This window comes from Lygodium microphyllum, chromosome 6, assembly GCF_053477565.2.
Source record: "Lygodium microphyllum isolate KBCC chromosome 6, Lygodium_microphyllum_v1.1.10, whole genome shotgun sequence".
Classification (NCBI taxonomy): domain Eukaryota; kingdom Viridiplantae; phylum Streptophyta; class Polypodiopsida; order Schizaeales; family Lygodiaceae; genus Lygodium; species Lygodium microphyllum.
The window spans coordinates 162826108-162851216 of record NC_141140.1 but is presented as its reverse complement, the minus strand read 5'-3'; the positions used below and the strand labels follow the sequence as shown (position 1 = coordinate 162851216).

General features: G+C 40.8%; 1 protein-coding gene across 3 annotated transcripts in view; it reads left to right on the top strand.

Annotated features, from left to right (window-relative positions):
* Window positions 1-25109, top strand: part of LOC148035359 (poly(ADP-ribose) glycohydrolase 1-like) — a 121220-nt gene that overhangs the window by 80320 nt on the left and 15791 nt on the right. For all 3 annotated transcript variants that reach the window (XM_087680394.1, XM_087680393.1, XM_087680392.1), the window contains exons 7-9: window positions 8324-8467; window positions 11074-11146; window positions 11272-11517. In XM_087680394.1, the coding sequence (XP_087536520.1) occupies window positions 8324-8467; window positions 11074-11146; window positions 11272-11517 (463 nt within the window). The remainder of the gene's footprint in view (window positions 1-8323; window positions 8468-11073; window positions 11147-11271; window positions 11518-25109) is intronic.

Genomic DNA, 25109 nt, shown 5'->3' with positions numbered 1-25109 from the left:
ATTTGAGAATTTTGGTGCTGATTCGTTGTTGCTCTTTAGGGTTTGGTTGATTGCAGCCACCATAGGAAGAATTTCACCAAACCCTCTTAGAGGGAGATAGCTCACTGGGGGGGGCTTTGAAAGCCCTATGGTGGCCAAGAAGATTGTGCCGCCTACAAACCACGCCATGCCTTGGAACATCACCCTGCCCAAAACTGCGCCGTTTTCAAGAACTGAGCAATGCTACCCTCCATGTTGACTAATCCGTGTGTTTAACGTGCCATGATGAAGCGCCTTGTGTTGGGGGAGAAGTTCTCAGTTGAAGCCAAGAGCTGAAATGCTCTCCTTTGGCTTTCCCAGGTCCTCCAAGGTCAGGGGGTCAAGTTGGCTATGGAGATTGAAGGTCCAAGATGAGAGAATGGAGATTTAGTGAGGCTGAGGTTAGAGGAACTTGAAAGGATTGAAAAGACTTTCCAACTGCTCACTTCAAAGGAGTCGGGTTTCACACCTGGCAAACCTGCATCAAGCTCATCCTAATGAAGAAGGGTCTTTGGGCCATCACCAATGGACAAGAGAAGAAGCCTCGAGATGCTGCCCTAGCAACTACCTAGCAGAAAGTTGATAACAAAGCACATGCCATTATCAAATTGGAGCTAGACGACAGCTATATCCGCCATGTGGATAACTATGATACTTCACAGGATACATGGAAGAGACTTGACACCTTGTTTGGTGCACAGTCTAAATCATCAAAGTATGGTCTCTTGATTGAATTTTTCAGGCTTGAAATAAAGTCCAGCACATCACTTGCCACACATCTAAATTACATGGAATGACTTCTAACCCAACTTACAGGAATCAACATTAAAATGGAAGAAGATGTTTGTATTGGTGTTCTACTTAAAGGTTTGCCTCTCTTGAATATAATAATGGATCAATAACTCTAATTAATATGCCAAACCCTGAGCTTGTTGATATCCAGGCATCAATGTTAGAGGAGGAAAATAAGCTAAAAACTAAGGAAGAACCAAGCACCTCTAGAGATGAACAAGCATTATATGTTGGCAATGGGTACAAAGGTAAGAAGAATCAGCTCTTTTGTGACTTCTACAAAAGGACCAGACACACCGAGAAGTTTTGCCACGCTAGAAAGAGGTCCCAAAAGGCCTATCTAGTTGCTGTTAAAGAAGAAGAAGAAGACCACTAGGAGAAGGACAAACCTCATCAGTCCTTCTATTCAGATAGACTCTTTTAGCCTTGTATTGCCTAGCCCTAATGCTTCAGACATAAACTTGTAAACTCCTCATGTAGCCTTGTACCATAGCCTTTGTATACTTTGTGACGCCCCTGCTACAGTCTCTAGATGTCCATCATGTTTGTGGTGCCCACACTTTGCCTTTTTTGCGACAGCCTCTGGTATTTTGCCATGTCTATGGTGTGCCTACACTTTGCAAGTGTTGCTCTCACTAAAGCCTCTGCACACTTTGTACTTCTGGTTGTGATTGAGGAGGGGTGTTGAGATGTTTGCAATCACACCTACTTCAGTCTCTTTGGAAGGAGCAGTGAGGGCTCAGGATTAGAATCCCATATGCACAGTAGGAGAAGTACTACCATTCAGTTTCCTATAAAGCATTGTACTTGCACTCTTTTCTAATGTAATGATAGTACTCTTTTCTTTCCAGTAAAGTGTCAGTGTCATTGTCCATACACAAGATTGTGTTTATGAGTCCAAGTCTCAATCTTGGAACCTAATTCACTTGTGTGACAGTTGGCCTTGTCAGTGTCCATGTCTTCATGAGTTAGGGAAGTGCATAGTGGGAAAAGGGGGTGAGATGAGGTATCCAAGGCTTCCTAGCCTCCCAAAAGTGCCACGCAAGCAGTATGTGGCAGATTAAAGCACAGGTGCAACGCAGGAAGACGTGCAAACACAGTGGCCAGAAACAGTTGATTTTTTCATACGGATCCGTACAAATATATATGGTACTGTATAGTACGGATTGTATGGTACGATTAGTATCGTAGAACGTATGGAAGCAACTATGTTTTGGAGCTCATGATCCAAATTGATGTGACATATCCTATCTTAAGTTGCGTAACAGTCAGTCGAGTGTGCCCAACGCTCAAATGCCAAGTTGAAATGCTGAAGCTGAGAGAGTGAAACTTAGATAATAAGCCTTGCATAAGCTCGACAATAGCGGAGGTGTTATGATTCTTCCATGAGTGGATGACCTCATATGGAGCAAGTGTGGGATCAGGTTGGGGTCTCAACCCTTGCACTAAATCCTATAGGTTCTGTGAGTCTAAGACATGCCTAATTAAGTTTGTGGTAGTATCGAAAGTGCCATTTAAAGCATGCTTGGTGGATGAGGAGCTAGAACCATGAGGTTTTTGTGAAGATGGATAGGTGGGGTAGGGTGGAGGATAAGATGGTGGAGGTAGTTGTGGATAAGAAGGAGAAGGGGGTAATGGTGGATAGCTAGAAATAGGTTGTTGATGTGCAATGAGTGCGAATTGATGTGGTAGTATCGAAAGTGAGATAGGTCCATAAAGTTTTGTAGGGGGAGGTGGAGGCATTGAGACATGATTGTTCTATCCAAATGTCGGCTAGGGCATAACATAATGATTGGATAGTCCACTAGGTAATACTATAGAGACAAACTGAGGTACCAAACAATTCATACTTGAGCATGTCAGGGATACATTTTCAGAGCGATAAGCCGAACGTGTAAGTGTGGGAGGTCGAGCCTTTGTCATGGGTACACTACTCGGAAACAAGTATGTAGGGGTCCTAAAGGCTGTGCGTAAGTGTGTAGAACCCCCTAGTGTGGTGCATGGTGGTAAATGTGGTGCACTTAATGGAAGTAGAAAGACAGGTGCAACGAAATATGAGTGAGGGATGGGTAGGAGCCCAAATGAATTAGTGATAGATATTGCTGTGGGAAATATGGTTGGTTCCTTTTGTTTATTAAATGCATTGGATAAAGATGCACCTACTCTAGGTTACCATGAGAAACAAAATCATTTGAAGGGAAAGGAAGGAAAGGAATACTTACAAGTTCTTCTTTTTGCTTTTTACCTAGTTTTGAGTTCATAAAGAAAGACATCTTTGCCTCATTACTTAGAAATTAAAGGTTATTTTTTGAAGAGTCCCTTCTTGATGAGTATCCCCTAATCCAACAAAAAATATATTAGTTGGCATAGAATCTAACATAATAGGGTTCGTACTTGGCATTGGAGAAAAGAAATACTATGGAAGTGGAGTGTAATCTAAGCCAGGTTCCACTTGTGGATGGCTAGTGTGTAGTGGAGATTCCAAAGGTCTTATAAGATCATGAGTTCCGTGCACTGAATCTAGAGGAGATTACCCAAGCTTACCTTCATGCATAAGGATAAGATCATACTCAGTGGCAGAAATTTGATATGGTGTGTGGACTCCATGGTAGTCCGATGGTTCTTTGCCCATGTCGGATCGAGTAGTAGCAAGCTGGGAGGCCCACTCCTAATCATTTTTGTCCATGCCTAGCTGTGAAGACTACCGCGGTGGTGTGAGTGCATTCAAAGTCATTTGACCCTTTTATTGTTCTTGCTTGTGCAGATGAGCTTTTCGATCAAAGACCAAAGTTTCTCAAAGAGTACCTATCTTTGATACTATATGAAGAAATACGCTAAACACAAAAAACACAAAACCAATCGTACGACAAAGCACAAATTGATAACACAAAACATAGTTAGGATTAGGGTAACTGAGAAATAGTGAACACAATGAATATTGAAGTGAATGACTAATGAATGTACAGTGCTCATGCAGCAAACACACTATGCAGTGAATATTGAACCTCAAACTCTTGTATCTGTGGGATCAAGGCACAAGTTATGAGCTACAAAGCGTGTCGGACTTCGAAACAGATCTCGAAATGCAACAAGCAGCCTCCATGTGTCGAACACCAGCAAACACAGCCAAAGAGGTTGGATTTGATGGGATAGACAATGAGGAGAGAGAAAGACTAAAAACGGAGATACTTGAGAGGAGAGAAAAATTGGGCAACAATTGGAGATTGAAGGCAACTATGTAGGAAGTGTAGGCAACAACTGGAGGAGAGAGAAACTTAGCAAACACAAATATCCAACAAGTGGTGACACAGTGTGAATGATAGTGAGAGCTCTTGCAGGTGACATCAGTAATAAACACAAGCTCCAGAGTGATGGCGACAGCTCCAAGGTATTGGGCGAGAACTCTAGGATGTAGATGACAGCCAACAGGCGAATAGGTGAAGGCAGAGACTTGAATTAGGCGCGAGATGGTGGCATACAACAAGGGGAAGGTCTATGATCGCGATGTCCGCAGCAAATGGGATGTGGGCAATAGAGCTATGACTCTTGAAACTTGCAAAAACAAGATTGAGGGAGAGTGGTGGGTTGCATGTCTATGTATAGAAAGTTTGGGGCACTCAAATTAGGGTTTGGCATGTGGGACACCATTACTCTCTAGGGTTGCATTTCTTTTTAAATAATAAGGTTTCTTCATTAATTAATCTTGTTTTGGGGTTGTTTAAGAGTTAGGCTAATGCATTTTTTAGCTTAACACTATTGCCTTGATTAAGGAAGACAATTCAATCATCTTGTTCCACTCTATCAACTACATACTTTGTGATTTATGTCTCAGCCCCACTTCTAGAGACATAGAGGCTTGCGGTATCATCATTGTGCATTAGTGGTCCTTTCATTAATTGTTTGATCTTTGAGTTCACCATCATTTGTGTTTGCTGTACATTCTCTTGTCTCCACTGCAACCCTACCGCATTTTTACATGCTTTTGGAGTGGTCTTAGTGTTTCCCTGTGCTTTCTTCACATCTCAAGTTGCCAACAGTGATGATTACATATCGAAAGGAGAATTGGGCCTGTCTATATTTGGATTCATGAAATTTATTCCTCTTGAGGGTCCACAAACATATCTTCTTCTTGATCTTGATGGACAAGCCTTCATTGAAGTGTAAGCACCAAGACATGTCTAGTTGGAAACAAGTCTCCATCACTTTAGTAATCTTCACTCCATTTCATATGTACAAGTTAGTCTTGAAACTGGTTGGAGTTTGATGTGAACACATGCTATTGGTTATACGAGAAGCTTGAATGCAAACTTATAGAATGTACTATGTGTAAAGAAATACCCTAACACAAAAACTGTACGACAAAGCACAGACTGATAAAAGAACACAGTTAGGGTTAGGGTAAACTCAGAGACAATGAACACAGAAAATAAATGAAGTGATATGACTGCTGAATATACAATGCTCATGCAGTAAACACACTATGCAGTGAATGAATACTGAACCTCGAACTCCTGTATCTCAAGGACCAAGGCAGGGGTAATGAGCTAGAGAGTGTGTCGTACTCCGAATGTATCCCGAATCGCAGCAATGCAGTCTCTGGATGTCGAACAACAATAAACGCAGCTTGTGTATGGCTGGACCTGGACCTGAAGCAGACGGCAGTCTCGAGAGAGAGTGTTCAGTAAACGCAGGCTGTAGAGAGAGGAAAACAGTAAACGCAGGTTTTGGGAGAGAAAATCAGCTGAATGCAGGCAGAGGAGAGAGAAAATCTTTTGCGATAGGCTGAGGAGAGAGAAAATCTGCTGCGACAGGCTGAGGAGAGAGAAAAACAGCAGCAACAGCAGGGAGGAGAGAGGAAACTGAGCAAATGGCAGCTGGAGAGTGAACAGCAACAGTCACTTTGCTGTAAACAGCTGCAAACTGCGGGTGGAAGGCTGGAAATAGGTGCTAGATTGTAGATGACAGCAAGGGACAGCTGAGACTGCGATGTCCTCTACGAAAGGGTTGTGGGCAGCAAGTTGAAAATACTTGAAACCTGCAAAAACGAGATATGTCACTGAATGGAGGGCAGTATACCTATTTATAGAAAGTTTGGGCCCTCCCAAGTGGGTTTGTGCTTATGGGACACAGACACCCTCTAGGAACACATTTCTTTTAAATAAACAAGGTTACTTCATTAATTAAGCATGTTTTGGGCTGTTTAAGTGAAGCTAATGCATTTTTAGCTCAACACTATGATGTAAAGAAATTGGTCCGATTCAATCCATTGCTTGTCCAAGTCAACATGTTGTATTCAGTTGCCATCACATCAGTGTCTTGCAGGGGTTGAAGTTGTCAGCTTGTCACCTCCTTGTCATGTCACATGGAATTTTAGTACATAACTGATCACCTTTGCTCACTGATAAAGCATGGGAAAGCCAGCTACCATGCTATGGTGGTTCACTTTGTTATCAGCTAGGCAAGCATCTTTATTACTTTCATATTCCCATCTTCTAACATACCATGGCAGAGTTCATCTTGTCTCAACCTCACTATTGTTAGCAATAGGGTCTTCTAGGAGCTGGTGGTAGCTTTTGTGAGGCTTCGATAGAGAAGTCTATAGCCCATAAGATGGCTGCATTGAGACACAACGCCATCCATCATCCCCATTTTTGCAAAAAAAAAAAGAAAAAACCTGCCTTCCTCTCTTTTCCCCCTTTTCCCTCCTCTTCATGAATGCTTCAGTCTTTATATTTATTCATGGTCTGATGATGCTACACTGGGTTTCAAGAATTGGTGATGATTGGAGGACAATCCATGATATCATCATGGATTGTCCTATGTGTATCGGTTCTTAGTTGTGAGCATGCAAAATTCTGTCATTGGGGTTCTTTTTTCCCACATGTAGTTGTATATTCAGTTTAGGCATCAAGGTTACATCAGTTGTGTTTTGCTGTCTTGTTGTGTGACTTTCAAGGTTAGCAACTTTTGCATCAGTTTTACTTGTATTTGGCCATTGTTATGAGGACTATATCCGGTGTAGGCAGCGTGCTTTAATTGTGGCAGCTTGAAGCTGCATTGTGCATCTAGTATTTAGTAGCTGACAGGTTGAATTGTTAATGTTGCTGATCAGTGCATGTTTTTCTGTTGAGTAGCACCAAGGCTCAGTTTGACAGGTGGGAACATCTGCATCTTGTTTTTCAACTATATGTGGTCTTCTCAGTTGTGGTTAGTTCGTTAAACCTCAGTCTCGGTTGACATTTTGTAGGGCTTGCTTCAGTTAGAACTAAAGTCTTATAAGTCCTAAAATTTTGCCATTAGTATGTTCTTTGCGTGTCTCATTGTCTTTTCATGCTGCTTCTTCAGAACCCATTTAGTCAGTTAATGCTCCTTTAATTGGGACTTTCAGAACATTCAACTTCCTGTTTTTCTGGGGAGGGGCAATCTGACGCTTCCCAAATATTATTAAAGGAGAAAGGGAAGAGCCATGCTGGTATCATTCCTATGTGCAGATAGGATAGCTCACAAGTTCAAAGAACAACTGAGCTTGATCATGTTAGGATTCTCCTTTTGGTGACCCTATAAAGGATCAGCTGATTGTTCAAAAGATCTTGGACCTGCACAAATGCACCATGCAAACTTAGGTTTCCAAGCAAGTGATGCACCCAGCGAGAGTTGAACCCACAATCTCATGATTATGAGTAGCAGCCGGGACTTAACCCTTGGGACTCCTTGACTGTTTTTTGGATATTCAGCTTTATTTTATGTAGCAGGTTGTTTTCTCGGAGTGAAGCTAACTCATGACATATAAGATAGTCATGATAGTTACATGCAACACAGTTATAGGACTTGTTGTTATGGCCCAAGTCTACCTTGACAAGTTCTCAGTTTAGACATTTGAATCATCTACTTAGATGTTGAAGATCCTTGAAATGGTGCACTAAAGGCCATAGAAAGGTGTTCAAATATTTAAGTGGTTGTTGCACTTCTAATTTCTAGATAAAAGGAGAACGGAGATCATGACAAAACAGGTTTGATATGCAATCTTGTTGGAACACATTGTATATTCTCTTCTGTCTAATCATCTGCATATACCCATCAGCCATAGTTGCACTAGTACCACTTATAAAAGGGTTCATACTATACTGTACTAAAGGTACTGTATCGTAGTTTTAGTACCATAAGGTACTAGCTTAATAGATACTACTTTTCTGGTCCGATACACACTCTGGGATGAGTTTAATGCTTCTTATACTAATCTGGTCCTCTCATGGGATTATGTTTTTTGAGATTCAAGTAACTTCTCTGCCTCATTTTGTCAAAAAGAATTAGGTTTTAAGTAGCTTTTAGGAGTGAATAACATCTTTTATTGTACTGTACCTTAAAAATCTTAAGGTACATTTAATTCTGTATTTTATTGTACCATATCTTATCGTCTTTCCGTACTTGATAACCATGCCATGAGTTGAATAGGTACATATCTACTTTAGCTTTTGAAAGAGTAACTTCTAACCATGGAAAAATTGCTGTACAGGTATGGATCAAACTTTTATTTCACAGGAGATTACACTGACAATAAACCAAGAGACTTTTTGGGGAGGAGGAAAACAAGGATTGTCGCTATTGATGCGCTTGTGAATCCAAGCAAAAAACAATTCAGAAGTACTTTAATGCTTCGGTATGTTTGAGTTCTTGGAATTTTGATCCAAAATTTCCCTTCTGTTTGCCTCTTAATTTTTAATGTATATGTGGTTTTATGCACTCATGCAGCTTAGTAAGACAAATATTTCTTCATAACACATGTTCAGATTTTCTTGTAAATGCTAGTTTTGTGTTAATTAAGAAGCTACTTCATCACACTCTCCTGCTTCATGATGGACTACCAGCTTTAATCTTCATAGTCTTGTAATACACCCATGGGTTTACATATTAAAAAAGGCTTTCAGGTATTTTCGATAGGATGATTTGAGTTAGCCTTCAAGCTCTAAAGTGCATGCGTTGAACATATTGCTCTGTGCACAAAGCCACTGCTTGTACATATTCATCATGAATGCTCCAATGAAGCATGTCATATAGAGCTTACATGCTAATAAAAGGCATTCAGGTTATTGATATGGTGATTTGAATTAGCCTTCAAGCTCTAATATGCATGCAGGACTAAAACTACTGCTCTTGTATGAAGCCATTGCTTATATGTACTCATCATGAATGCTCCAATGAAGCCTGTCATGGCAGACAGTGTTTAGGGCTTTTGTAAATATATGTAGCTGAAATTAGCTGCACTTTAATTTGCAAAAAGGAAAAGCAAACAAAGGCTGCTATGGAGCTTTCTATATACTATGCATTTGGATATACTTTGTTTATTGGAACACAAGAAACATAGGTTGGCTGGGTTAGATAGGTTTTCTGCTGGCTATGATATCTTTTATGGAAGATCAAGTGATTTCTTTGGAGTACCAATGGTCATACTGTGACTACCTAAGTTTTCTAACTGCTACTTAACTTTAACCCCAATCCTAAATTTCCTTCAAAGCAAAGAATGCTATTGGAAATACAAAGATAGTTTTGTGTAAACCTAATGTGGGCAGTAAGACATTTAGCACAGTGTGAAAAAGAAATATGTCTAAACTCAATGACAGTGTAGACATTTAGCCTAAATCTTTGTATAGGTTGTAAGCAAAAAGAGATTTTGCCTTATGTTAAGTCAATGAAGGCATAGGCATTTAGCCTAAATCTTTGTAGGCAAAACCTCATGGGTAAGACATTTAGCCTAAGCCCTGGCCCCTCCCACAGACAGTAGGAAAAAGAAATATGTCCAAACTTAATGAGAGCATAGGCATTGAGCCAAAATCTTTGTATAGGTTGTAGGTGAAAAGAGATTTTGCTTCACATGTAAACTCAATGAGGGCATAGGCATTTAGCCTAAATCTTTGTATAGGTTGTTGGCAAAAATAGACTTCACCTTTCTCTGTGCCTCTTTCTCATTTTCTTTTCTCTAGTGATTGATATTCTTCTGCCACAGTGCAAAATGTAATTCATTTCCCTTCCTTGTCTTGCATCTTCTTAACAGTGCCTAGCAGGTATGGATCAACCAACATTAAACAAGAGGCATATGTTTACATGACGTTCGCTGTCCAATACTTGTGGTGATTGCAAACAGCCATCAGTTTCAAGACGTTAAAGTAAAGTGAACTTAATAAATTGAAAAAGTTACCTTCCTGGGATGTTCAACTGCTCAGCTGTGTCATGGCTGAATTCTTTGCCAAAAGCATTCACATCAATGTTGTCAGACGAAAAAAGAGTCAGACCAGTAAATGAGGGTTTTCTGCAGTGTCAATTTGAGAAGGAACAATCAGATTTGCTCAAGGTAGAATTGTAAAGAATAGTCAAGAGAACCCTTAATCACCTAATACTTGCCCAACATTGGTATATCCAGTAAATTACACTTTCTTTGTGATAAACATAGATAAGCTTCAATCCTTGAAGGAATACTTGAGGAGGGGATAGGGAATGCAATAGATCTCCATAAGTAACAATTGACAAAGATCAACAGGAATAGCTCCTTCTGGAGGGGTGCCAGCAAGAAATCCTTCAATTACTGACTCCATCGATGGTATGTGAAGTTGGCTTCCAGTTTAAGCCTTAGAATGCTGAAAATAGAGGGACTTATGCCTTTATAAATCAAAGACCTTCTCTTTCTGTGTACAGCAGTCATTCCAGTTTCCATATTTTATTAGAGTTTCCTCATAACAAATTTTAGTAGCTCAGCCATCTCTCTGTGCTCTGACTCTTTGTCACACCAACACCAAAATTTCTACAAGGTGCAGATGGAAAGAGAAAGAGGGCATATGACGAAGCTGCAGAAGTCACAAGTAAAACTCCAATTTCTACTTTGCAGCTGGATTTGCTTCACAAACTTTGCAAATATCTTGTTTGAGAGGTCTGAAGTCTTGCCCTCTCTTGCCTGTGATCTCTTCTGCAGAGTGTAATTTAATGCGCCCGCTTATCTTTTGCCAGAGGTGCTTTGATGTTGGAAGGCTTATGACAGTTTTAAGGTGGAAACTATTTTCTATGACAAAGTTCAAATTAGGGACCCCCTCCTCCTCTCCCATCCCCCCAGCCCCCAACCAAGGGGGTTAATTCTGGATTTTAACATCTGCTTTTACCCTTGTCTACTTGCACAAGAGCAGGGATTTTATATTTTGTGTTTCATACTTCATGATGGGGTTTCATCCCTTTGGGGATTGAAGAAGAGATGAAAAGTTGACTTTATGTTACTTGCAGGGAAACAAATAAAGCCTTTTGTGGTTTTTTGGATCACGCAGAACATTATACTCTAGATGGCCTTGGTGATAAGGTAAATTTATTTTATATAATGATCTGTTAAGCTACTTGGTTTTGTGAGTAAATCTTTTGGCAGTTTGTTAAGTTACTAATTGTGTCTACATATTGCATGTTAATAGTTACTTCTGATAACATTAGGAATATCCATACTGGGAGACAAGTGTCCCACCAAATCTTGCTGCTAAAACAGGCAAAGATCAATTTGAAGGTCAACAAAAGGCAGAATGGACCAATAGTGTTCATGATGGTGGGCCATTGATGGTTGATGAACATGTTCTAGCTGGGGAATCAACATTGGGAATAGCAACAGGAAACTGGGGTTGTGGGGCGTTTGGTGGTGATGTTGAGCTAAAAAGTTTGTTGCAATGGATTGCTGCATCTCAGGTATTCTTAAGCTCTTTTTAAAATATCGAGTGGTTGTCCCTTTTTCAGGAATACAAGCTCATGGTTAAGATGTTTGAATCTTTGGGAGTTGCATAGGTTTGATGATTTGATTATACCTTTTTTAATTAAGGGTTTTCCTATCCAAAAACAATAAAATATTGCAAGGTAGTGCCAGGAATGTGATATTTCAAAGGTTCTTGCTTCTTTCAAACTATTTCGGCATCTTCCTGGCAGTAATTATACATTTTGTATGCATCTCTCTCAGTAGGACAGGCTGGCTTCAGAAAGGGATTCTCTACACGTGACCACATCTTCACCTTGAGGAGCATGATTGAGTAGGTGAAAATGAGGAAGAAGAGACTCTCTTGTTGCTTTGTGAATTTCTGCAAAGCCTTTGATATGGTCCCATGAGATAGACTACTACAGAGGCTGTAGACACCAGAGATCCCATTGGACATGATTTGGGGTATCTATGCACTGTATGAGAGAGTGGTGGGCCGAGTGAGATGCCTAGGAGGACTTTCAGACATGATCTCTAGCACCATTGAAGTGAAGCATGGATGTCCTTTGTCACCCGCACTCTTCAATCTCCACATCGATGAGATATAAGATCACATCACATGAGGAGAAGGTGGTGGGGTGGAGCTAGCAGGTATATTGGTCTCTATTATGCTTTATATTGGCCATATTGTTCTGGTCCCTGAATCACAGGAGGGTCTGCAGCAACATCTCCATGCCCTTCATCACTTTTTTACACAGCGTGGATTAACGGTTAATTTGGCAAAACCAAGATCCTCAACCCCAATGAGGAGATCAGTTTTTACCCTTGGAGATGGAAAGATTGAGGTTGTGGACTCGTATGTCTACCTAGGGATCACTTTCACTACATCCCTCGGTGGGAGATTCACCATGGCACAGGCAGCTAGAGACCGACTCACACAAGGATACGTATCATTGGCCATGATGGAGAGACAATGCCACCAGGCACACTTGTAGGAGCCTCACATACTGAGTTGGCTATTTGACACACTAGTCACACCAGCCATGATGTATGGTGCACCTATTTGGACTTTTGGCTTGGCTACATATCTATGGACATAGATCAAGAGACCAAAGATTATCATGCTTTCCCAGATGATCTGCAGCAAACCATCAAGTGCGCATGAGATTATTGGAGCCAAGTTTGTTTACACCCCCCATGATGATGGAGGCCCTTTTCCAGACCATTAGCTTCATACATAGAGCACGTGACATAACTGATTCATGATGGCCTAGACTAATCCATCTTTGGATTCTTTGTTGCTTCCTCTAACTACTACTCTAATGGAGGCCTTGAGGAGGCATTATGGTCTTGATTTGGAGGAGAATGCTTCTTCTACTAACTTTTCTTCTAGGGGTCATTCACAATAGCTGTCTCATACTTCTTCACAAGGTACATCTCAGTTGGGACACTTTACTAAGGAGATTGATCACCTCTCAATTGAGGAAAGACTATCCACTCAAGACACAGTTGGAAGTTCAAATTCTTCACAATCAAGCCCAGTGGTAGGTTCATACAATCCATTTGTGTGTGACTCTGATTTTGTCTATACTACTTCTTTATCTATATAGGAACCAACTATAAGTCACCATGGAGACCCAAATTGGTATTGCTATAGTTTTGAGGAAAACACTATATTTAGAGATGATCCACAAGATAATCCTTCATCCTCTGTTGCATTTGGTTGTGAATTTGGTGCTTCCCATTCACCTTCGCATTTCTCGCTTTTCCCTCCCACTTTCACTTTACATTTAGATTCCTTTACTTACAATCTACACCCTTACTTTAGATCTACAATAAATTATCCAGTCTTTAAAGCACATTGTCTTTGATGCCCATTAAGGTTTTAGGCCATCACTAGACACTGAGAAGTGTGTTGCTCTCCTACACACTATACCACCTTCCTAGGTTGCTCAAACACATGAATCTCTATCTTATGTTGATGAATCATCTCTTTCTTTGAAGGAAACACGGAGTGGAAAGGAATCACCTCCATATTTAATCCTAGTCCTGCCTTCCTTGATCGACCCTAAATATAGACCACATTCCAATGTTGATGGTCAGTCCCCTTCTTTGAAGGAAAAAGGGAGAGGTACACTCATCCTCACAAAGACCTTCATTGGGCTTCTTGCCTAAAAGGAATAGGTTTTGTACATTTTGCTAGAAAGTGGGCCATGTAGATGACAATTGCTGCTCAAAGGTTAAGGGTCTTAGACCGATACCCAAAATCACCCCATCCCCAACTAATGGTCTTCTAACCACACTAAAATTGAATCCGATCCTCGTTCCTCAACCACCCTTAGCCCCTTCAATAGTGGTAGTGCCACTCCAAGGAGTTTGAGAGGGGATCTTTTGCCAGGGAGATAGCACAGTTTCTCTAATCCTTGGTATCCATGGTCATTGGCCACCAATGTGGTAGATCTTGGATCTTCGCCTCAGTTAGTGTCTCATAGTATTTGTGATTGGTTTGGTCGTTACTTCCCTTAGGCTAGTTTTTTAGGAGTCTTAGGTTATCCTTAGGCACCTTAGGCTAGTTAGGCTACATTTTCTTTTGGCTGAGCCATACTTTTTAAAGTCCTCCATTGCAGTCTACGCTCAATTATGCTTTCTTTTAGCATAGCATCCAAAGCATCTCAATATGAAACATTTGGTATGTAGGTTTCTTTCTTCATTCTTTCATGTTGGGTTTTGTATTTCTATTTAGGACTAACATTGTAGGTTCTACATGGGCTGAATGTTTGTTTTCCCTGTTTTTGCTTTGGCGAGTATTGCCTCCATCAACATGGAGACGGAGACTCTTTCATACCCATGGCCTTGATTGTTGTTGTCATTTCCACGGCCTCTTCCGACTACTAGGTTGGGGCTATAAGGATGATTTGGGTAGTTAGCTTTCAAGTTCCTAGTTCTTCTAAAGTGATGATGGCAATATCTATTTTCTATCCTAGTTAGTCCTCAAGTAATGACATCAGCCCGATCATTTTCTTTGGCATTTTGCATATTAACTCCACGATTTAGATATTTCCTTCCATAGTTGTTATTGACAAGGAAGTTCCATTTACCATTTGAGTAATTGCTCTAGTTAGGGGCTTTGCTCGCATTAGGGTATAGTCAAAGTGTTGCCAATCTCATTGATTCAAGATGATGTCTAGAGGTGGATTTAACCCTCCTTCTCTTGGCATCTATTTTTCTTTCCTTTCAATTGATGTGTTTTTATCATTCAACCATCATTAGCTGCTCTTCTAGTTTACTTTTCATGATAGATGGATTGCTATTTGGTGCTTGTGCCTTCGTACACTTGGTTGGCATTTAAGCCATCTCACGAGATCGAGTTTTAGGCATGACAACGACACTTGGTCAGCATTGGAGCCCTCTCCCGAGATCAAGTTTTGGCCCATTCCGATTGCCTTAGTGGTTGACTTTTCTCCACTCTTCCAGTCGGGGAGGGTCATGTCTTCTTCATGCATTCGATCTATTTGCGTGGTAGACTGCTCTCTTAGCACTTCTCCACTAGTATGGAGCCCTCTCCTGAGGTTGAGATTTGGGATTCCCTACACCACTTGATCAGCATTTGAGCCCTCTTTTGAGATTGAGTACGTCTTTTGAGGTTGAGTATGGGCATATGGCATATTCTACACATCCAAATGGTCGATTTTCCTTTCGCCATTCTGGCTAAGGCGTGTTAAGTCTACCTTCATTATCAGATTCATCATGGTTCTTGGCACCCTACAAAAATTGACATCAGGTTTCTCTTCCCCTTCGGTATAGACATCCATGGTTGAGAGGGGGTTTCTACCCTTCATTGGTATTCTATAGGTTTTGGCTTTTGTATTTCACATTGGCCTCCCTTCCTTGTTGTATCTTCCCTTTGCATTGCATAATCATCATCATCATCATCTTTGTAAAATGGCACTTGGGCAAGTGAACAAATTTTCCATGAAGGACACCATCCAAGTACACTTGTTGCATGCACATTCCCATCATGTAGTATTACTCTATGGATCTCATTATGCATAGCTCCTGGGAGCAAATCCTGAGCAATTTCCATCGTCGATCTTTTCACTACCTTACTACTGCACCTACATACTTCTCTCTTTTTCTTCGTCATCGACCTCCATGGATAATTGGGATAGCTTATTTGTTTTGTGATGTGGATCTAACCATGGAATAGTTACTTGATAGGTTTTGGCTTTTGTATTTCACATTGGCCTCCCTTCCTTGTTGTATCTTCCCTTTGCATTGCATAATCATCATCATCATCATCTTTGTAAAAGGGCACTTGGGCAAGTGAACAATTTTTCCATAGACACCATCCAAGTACACTTGTTGCATGCACATTCCCATCATGTAGCATTACTCTATGGATCTCATTATGCATAGCTCATGGGAGCAAATCCTGAGCAATTTCCATCGTCAGTCTTTTCACTACCTTACTATTGCACCTACATACTTCTCTCTTTTTCTTTGTCATCGACCTCCATGGATAATTGGAATAGCTTATTTGTTTTGTGATGTGGATCTAACAATCCCTTTTCATTCTCTCCCTTGGGGAATAGTTACTTGATAGGTTGTAAACCATACCTTTTTTTTTTTAAAGTTCAATATGTTTCCATCCATCTTTGCACATCCTAGTATGACATTGAGCAGCCAACAAACACCCTTTGTCATAGTGCAGCATGCCAAACCTGCAGCTCGAGCTTCACCAGCATCCGATAAATCTGCTTGCACTGCCTGACAATCTAGTTGAACCTCCAGCTTCAAAAATCCGGATAAAAAGACATTATTTTATCAATTTTTTATTTCAAATCTTACTCGCAGGAAAGCATTATGCTTGGGCAGCACATCTCTACATTTGCAAGTGTCTAGGATACATTTCACACAGAGATTTTGTGAAATTTTGGGGTTTTGTTGTAAATTCAGAGATTGGCAAACGTACTGTAGTCTCAGTCTAAAATAGACTGTTTTTGACAATTTTGTGCAAGAAATTTAGGGGCTTTTGCTTATACAATGTTTTTTAGCATTGAATGCACCTTGGACTGCGTGCATTACTTACAGACAGTTTTGACAGAGTGTAACTCAGTTTGCTAATTGCAGGCAGCAATTTCTTTGGACCAACCTGGAAATTTTGAAGATTTCCAAGTTGGTCCAAGCTTGGACATTGCTCTTTTGCTTTTCTTGGCATTGATTATCATGGCAAATCAGGGATGGAATGTATTTACCTGTGTATCCGAGGAGGACAAATTGGATGGTAGCAACTACTCACTTTGATCCTTCATGATGAAGAATGTGCTGATTTGCAAAAAATCTTTGGGACTATTTCAGCAGAGAAGAAGTTAGTTGTTGCTCTTGCTACTCCTCCAGGAGGATGTGGACAATGGGTATCTCAGCCTGTTCAGCCTGCTCCACTTCAGCCACTTTTCCAAAGATCAGTAGTTCAAAAAGCATGGGATACACGGAATGCACAGCCTTTGTCGCTGATTGCATTGGCAATTCAGCGATCCATCATCCCTTACATTCGGTCTATATCTTCTTCATGAGAAGCTTGGCTAACTTTGGAGCAGATGTTTGTTGGTAAGAATGAGACCCACATCTCTTTCTTAAAGAAAGAGCTTGAGACATTAAAAATGGATGAGGGTGATTCTATGCAGGATCACTTGAACAAAATTCAGGACTTGCATGAGCAACTTATAAATGTCAATGAGTGCTACTCAAATGTACAGCTGATATCTACTACATTGAACTCTTTACCTCCTTCGTACTTGGCCTTCCATACAACCCTAAACCTCACCATGAGAATTGCCCCACAACCAATTACTTTTCTTTAGTTAGAGGAGCATACAAGAAAAAATATTGATGTGGATGTTATAGCCTCTGAGCAGGCTTTTATCGCAAGACAGAAGGGCAAAGGTAGCCAAGTAAAGAATGCTCCGCAGAGCTCTGGGACTTCAAGTACTTTACTGGCTAATAAAAAACAAGGGGGCACACAAGCCAAAAAGGGCAAATGCCATTATTGCAAGAAGCCAAGCCATTATATCACTGAGTGTAGAAAGCACATTGCCAAGGAGAAGAAAAAGGAGTCAGGAATGTCTGTTTCAGATGCTTCTTCCACTGCTACTGAGTCAGTCTCCTTTGTTGCAGACAAGGACTATTTCTTTTACACATGCAATTATGACTCTTCTTGGGTTGATAGAGCATTTAGCTCTATTGAGGATACAGGCATTTGGTTTTTTTACAGTGGTGCTTCTAGGCACATCACATCTCACAAAGATTTATTTGCTTCTGTTGGTGCAGCTCCAGTTGGTAAGTCTATACAGTGTGCCAACAATGCATTATACCTTGTTAAAGGTATTGGGGAGATTGTGCTCACAGCCATTGATGACTCTATTCTCTACTTATAGGATACTTTGTTTGTGTCAAGTACAAAGAAGAATTTGCTCTCTATTTCTTCTTTGGCACGTTGTGAATTGCAGGTCACCTTTGATGATGACAGATGCATGGTGAGAGATAAGGAACACATGACTTTGGTCTTGACTAGCACTTTATATCATGGGTTATATGAGTTGGATGCTCTTTCAGCTAATTAGTCAACATACTTAGCATCCACTCTTACTCCTGCTATGTTACAGGTAGAGTTATGGCATGCTTGCATAGGGCATGTAAACTATGGTAGCTTGATGCTCTTACAGTGTACGTAGATACTAGATGGATTACCACTTTTGGGGAGACCTCATGAGCACTTGTGCGAAGGATGTATTTTGGGGAAAATGCATCGGTTTTCATTTCCCCGTGATGTTGCTTTTAGAGCCACAGCTAGGTTACAATTAGTGCATTTAGATATATGTGGCCCTATGCATACAAAGTCATTGGGGGGATGTTACTATTTTGTGACTTTTATCGGTGACTTTACTCGCTTGTGTTGGGTCTATTCTATGGTTAAAAAGTCAGAAGTGTATGATGCATTTTTGGCTTTTGTAGCACTTGTTGAGAACCAATCTAGCTGTAAAATAAAGACTCTTTGTTCGAATCGAGGGGGGGAAATATATGTCCTCTATGCTGAATTCTTTTTTGAAGCAAAAGGGCATTGTTCATGAGTTCACTACTGCTTATACTCCACAGCACAATGGGGTTGCAGAGACAAAGAATCGGTCACTCATGGAGATGGCCAGATATATGCTAAAAGCAAAGAGCTTGCCACACAGCTTTTGGATGGAAGCCGTAATGTGTGCTTGCCATGTTTTAAATAGATGCCCCACCAAAGCATTAAAGAATGTTATGCCTTTTGAGGCTCGGAACAGCCAGAAACCTTCTGTTGGGCACTTTCGTATCTTTGGGTATCTTGCATATGCACACATTTCTCAGGTACTCAGAAAAAAGTTGGATAACAAGGCTGTCAAATGCATTTTTGTGGAATATAGTAGTGAGAGCAAAGGCTACAGCACTACGATCCTATCTCTAAAAAGATATTTGTCAGTAGGGATGTACTCTTTGATGAAAAATCAGAATTATCCCTTGCTGGTTTTGACACATATCAGGCTGCCCGTAATGTATTTGAAGGGCTGCTGCCCATTCATTTGGTGATTCAACTGGAGTTTCATGTTCAGCCAACTATTCCATTGGAAAATGCAAAAAATCAGCCATTGGCTGATCTGAATATTCAGCAAAGTGCTGAATCTGAAATTCAACAAGAGCATGTGCACAGTCAGGAGGCAAGACAAATGCCTAGATGGTATTTATAGACTATGAAAGATAGTCATCTGGATGCGCCCATGGTTGGTCGTACTAGAAGGCAAGCTCGTATGCATGATACTGCACACACCATGGAGTTTGTTATGGCAGCAAGTACAGTTGATGATGAGGAGCTTGAATGTTTTGAGGATGCACAACATAGTGTGCATTGGATGGTAGCAATGCAAGCTGAATTTGATTTATCATTAAGAATCAAACATGGGATTTAGTGTCTTTGCCCATTGTGAAGAAATCCATTGGAACAAAATGGGTCTACAAGCTAAAAAGGAATGCAAATGGATCCATTGACAAACATAAGGCAAGGCTTGTAGCTAAGGGCTATGCCCAAAAGAAAGGCATTAACTACAAGGAGACATTTGCTCCTACCTCCCGAATGACTACCGTCAAGTCTATGGTTGCTTTGGTTGCCCATTATGGATGGACTGTGCATCAGTTAGATATTAAAACTGCATTTTTACATGGGGAACTTCATGAAGAAGTATATCTACAGCAGCCCATTGGTTTTACAGTTGAGGGATCCAAACACTTGGTTTGCAAGCTGAAAAAGGCTTTATATGGCTTGAAACAAGCTCCTAGAGCTTGGTATGCAAAGATTGATGCCTTTTTACTCAGCCAAGGGTTTATAAACAACTCATTTGAGTCTACCCTTTACGTATGTAAAGAGGGGGGATCCATGCTGATCATTTGTCTATATGTTGATGACCTTTTGCTTACATGGACACATGTTGATTACATTTCAGCATTTAAACAAAATTTGCAACAAACTTTTAAGATGTCAAACTTGGGATCTTTGCATTATTACTTGGGCATTCAGTTCATACATGATGCTAGAGGTATTGGTTTATCACAGTTAAGATACATTGGTAAACTTCTTGAGAAGTTTGGCTTAGAGGATTGCAAGCCAGTTTGTACACCAGTGAAACTTGGACTAAAGCTGCCATTACATGATGACAGTGATTTGTTTGATATACACACATATGCTCCAGCAGTTGGATGTCTTATTTACCTATGTAACACTAGGCCGGACATATAGTTTGTAGTCTCAGCCCTGAGCAGATATATGCATCAGTCACGCATGTCACATTGGCAAGCTGTTAAGCGTGTCTTTCATTACTTGCAAGGTACTAGATCTCTTGGATTGCTTTATGCCAAGGGGGGGACCACTGCAGTTACATGCTTATAGTGATTCTGATTGGGCTAGTGATTATGATTCACGTCACTCTACTAGTGGCAATTGTTTCTTTCTTGGCTCATCTTGCATATCTTGGCTTAGCAAGAAACAATCCACTATTGCGACATCGTCATGTGAAGTTGAATAAAAGGCAACTTTCACTACCACAGTTGAATGTGTATGGATTAGATGCTTGCTAGCTGATCTGGATGTATTTGTTATGGAGCCTATTGCTTTGTTCACTGATAGTCAGAGTGCCATTACAGTGGCACAGAACTGAGTGTTGCATGCATGCACGAAACACATTGAGATACATTATCACTTTGTCAGAGAGGCTACATGCAGGTGATATTAGCCTTGTTTATTGTCCTACCACGAGTAATGTGGCAGACATCTTCACCAAAGCTCTTCCTCGTGACAAATTTAAAGCATTTCGCAATGCTTTAAATTTGATCTCCTTTGGCGGCATATGATCCTTGTACTTTTGATCACTCTTCACTCCAGGGGGGGTTTGTTGGGTTTTCACTCACGCTTACACTCACAAAGGAGTGTCGGTGATCAATAGGACATTCGGGCACTTTTTACTCTCAGTACGAGAGGTTTTTTTCCCCAAACTTATTCTCTTCTTTAGTATGTGCCTATGTTATACACTTATGGGCACTTATCATGTCCGGGTGTTAACACCCCCTACTACAACCCTAAGGTTTAAGGGTTGTACTTTGTACTTAGAGTTTACACTCTTTCAGTCTATTGCATTGGGTGTCGTGCTTCACTTTCCACACTATCTACTACACTCTCAACGGAGCTTCAATCCTCTTAGCCTCTCACAAAGGGGAAGGGGAACCCCATGGGGACTATTCAAACAACTTTCCCTTTGGGTCTTAGTACTATCCGCCAACCCACCTATTACATAAGCCACCAATATTACTCCACTAATTATAGTATGTGCTATGAGTCTTACGTGTTGTAGGAGTTGAAAAAAGTTTAAGAAGAGCTAGCAGCAATGAAGTGTGAAATGATCCAAAAGGAAGAACACATCAAAGATTCTAGGAACAATTGCAAAGCATGAAGAAGAAACAATAGAAAGCAAAGAAATAACCGGTGAGGCACAGTGGCTTGAATCTAGAGTATGAGCTAGCTTTTTGATAGGTAGCATGATATGAGTGGATTGAGCTATTGAAACAATAAGAGCTTAATTTCCATTTCGCGCATAGAGTGTTGGGTATGGAGCTCGTGAAGATGGACCAACACGCTATGGCGGACGGAACTCCATGGAGTTGTGTGTGTGTGTGTGTGTGTGTGAACTCTTGCAAGTACACACAAATTGAAAGATAGATTATTATTGATAAGTGAGATATGAGGGATGAAAGTAGAAGTGATAGAGCTTGAATATATAGGCAAAGGAATTCACCTACATGTTTGACTCTTATTTAATGCTAAGCAATGTAAAAGGTGTTCACACCTAAACATGCACTTTACACATAATAATGTGTGTTCACACACGAGAGTAAATAAATCTAACAAACCCCCTTCGGGTCATGGTGGTTGAACCCGTAACACAAAACATACAAGAAAGAAAAAGGGAAGGTCTTACATCGAAGACGCAGTATCTAATCCCATACAATTATTCGAAAAGAAGTTACATAAGCGAGAGAGATGCACCATGAAGAAGTTCATGACATGGTCTGCCAAGAAGCTCAAGGACTCGAAGTAAGACATGGTTCAGGGGTGCATGTGCATGGCTTAGAGGTTGATCAAAAGCTAGTGTGGCTCAGAGGCACTAGACACATGACCAAAGGTCAGATATAGGGGTATAGCTTTCGGGATCAACTTAGCGGTCACATAGGAAGTGCTTACAATCCCCCTTGAAATATAGTTCCTAATAGAATCGTAAAAGGAAAGTACAAATCATTTTGGATAAAAATCCGAGCAAAGTACCACACAGTAAATGTTTGGAAAGGTCCTAACACATGCAAGGGCATGGTCAGTGTCTAATTCCAAAACACATTATTTATATTCAAACTTATATTTTTTATGTTTTTAAAAGCATTTAATATTTTCAACTTTTTGTCGGTTTAAAGAATCCCCCCTCGATACTGATGTCAAGGACATCGCAATCAATGTTGATCACTTGCGTGGTGTTGCCAAACATTGGATGCTTGGTGGGTCATTTTTCGACTCATGTTGAAGGCACAAACTTGGGCGGTCTTCAATGTGTCGTCAAAGGCCCCAATTTGATGTAGGCTCCAGTATGAAAAGCCCCAAATTTTGCCAATGAAATTTGAACAATTTTGAAAAAGCTCCAATTTTTTTGGTGACGAAATTTGGGAAATTTTTGTAGAAAGTCAAAAAGTCCCAAATTTGTGTGAAGGAATTTCAAGAATTCCGATAGAAATCGAAAATCCCCAACATGCATGTGCACTACCTCTTACAGAAGTAATTAAGGTTTAATACTAGAAACTTATGTGTTGGGACGAATGATTGCAGCATGTGCTACTGGCGTAGAAGATATGATGGGCCCGATGATGTGGCAGGTCAACATGACCTGACAGAGTCAGGTGGCAGATGTGACATACACAAGCAAATCCAATGACTGATGCAAACGTGTTGGGGCAGGAAACAAGGCACGATAGTGCACAGTCTGTTAGGCACCTAGTTGATTGCCATCCTGGAAAGTTGGGTGCCCAGATGTAGACAAACTGAGCGATCGCTGGAGCAAGTGGACTGTAGAAGCTGGTTGTTTCTCTCTTCTTCTTCTTCTTCGTCTGATGTTGCTGCTCTTCTTCTTCAGCAGTGACTGTTTAAGGGCAGAAGGGGCAGCATCAAGCAACTGTGCAAGCAAGTCACTATTGGTCAGAGACCACAAATTGGGTGGCAGAAGGCAGAGTGCACATATAGGGCTGCACTATCATGGCAGCATGCGTGTCTCAGTAGTCAACATCGAACTTTGCTCTGATACTAGTGTTGGGTATGGAGCTCGTGAAGGTGGACTAGCAAGCTATGGTAGACAGAACTCCATGGAGAGAGAGAGAGAGAGAGAGAGAGAGAGAGAGAGAAAGAAAGAAAGAAAGAAAGAAAGTTATATTAACGTCTTCTAAGGACCAAAACTGGCCTATGAGACAAACTGTGATACAACTGATGAGGTCCAGCTATCCAAAATAAAAGTGCTGAATGAAAAGCTAAAAACTGGAAACTGAAAACACGGTGTTGTGAGTGTGATAAGTGTTGTGTATGTGTATGTGCGTATGTAGCTCTGGTACTCCAGATAATGGCTATAAAAGGGGAACAAATGTCGGCTGTGATAGGGAAACAACTGTCGGCTGTGATAGGGGAACAACTGTCGGCTGTGATAAAGTGGTGCGATGTGTATATGTAACAGATACAGGGAGATATACTATCCTGGGATGTAGTAGCAGTCGTCGAAGTCGCTAATAGCAGGTGATCCCTCCTGGATGCAGGATGCGGTACATCGGCGGTGGAGAAAGAGCAAACTGGAGATCTGAGATCCAATGTGTCGAGTGTCGTCGGATCTCAGTCTGCTATCGATGTAGATCAAGAATCCTCCGGATCTCCTGTCGGTGTGGCTGTGGGGTCCGAAACCCACGGATCCTCGTGCGGCGTCGGGTACGCTGGTCCTCAGCCTGCTGTAGTGTGAGCCCGGAGGTTTTGTTGGAGGCTGGTACAATAGCTCTCACTCTGTCTGTCTGAAAAAACTGTGTAATAGTCGTCTGGGTGGGCCCTCTCTGACTGGGACCCGCTGTGTGCTCTGCTCTCTGATGTGCCATGCCTCTCCCAGAAAACGGGCAAATAATCTCTGATACATATCAGTCCTACATCCCTGAAGTGAGCTGCTCAATGTGTATCTAGATCTCAACTCTGAGTATGCCGGGCATCTGAGAACAAAATGCTCCTCACTCTCCACCTCTGATCTGCAAATGGGGCATATCCTCTCCTCCCATGGGATCCCACTGGCTCTGCCACTCTCAATCATAAGCTGAGAGAGAGAGAGAGAGAGAGAACTCTTGCAAGTACACACAAATTGAAAGATAGATTAATATTGATAAGTGAGATATGAGGGATGAAAGTACAAGTGATAGGGCCTACATATATAGACTAAGGTATCCACCTATACCTTTGACCTTTATTTAATGCTAAGTGGTGTAGAAGGTGTTCACATCTAAACACTCACTTTTACACACAATAATGTGTGTTCACAAGGGAGATAAATCATCTAACATAGAGGCCAATAATCTTTACACTAGAAAATGCACCATTATTGGAAAAGGATTGTTAAATCTATGTTGAGTCTAGTATGGCACCAATGTCAAACTATTTTGAAAAGAATAACTCTAATAACTTTGGATTAAATGAATTTCATGATAGGCTTTTTAAGTAAGCCCTAGTTATAAGCCTTGACTAAAAATTTGTATTTAAATGGTTAAAGTGTCATAATTTAAATATGTGGCACATGCATTATTCTATGGTAAACCCTAGTAAGAAATTACAAAATAAGACTCAATTAACACCCTAGACTTAATTGTACAATTTGAACTTTTTAGATGGTTAAAACCCTAGATGTATCTTACAAATTACACATGTAAAATGCTACTAATGTTGCTCTTAGCTATAAAACACTTC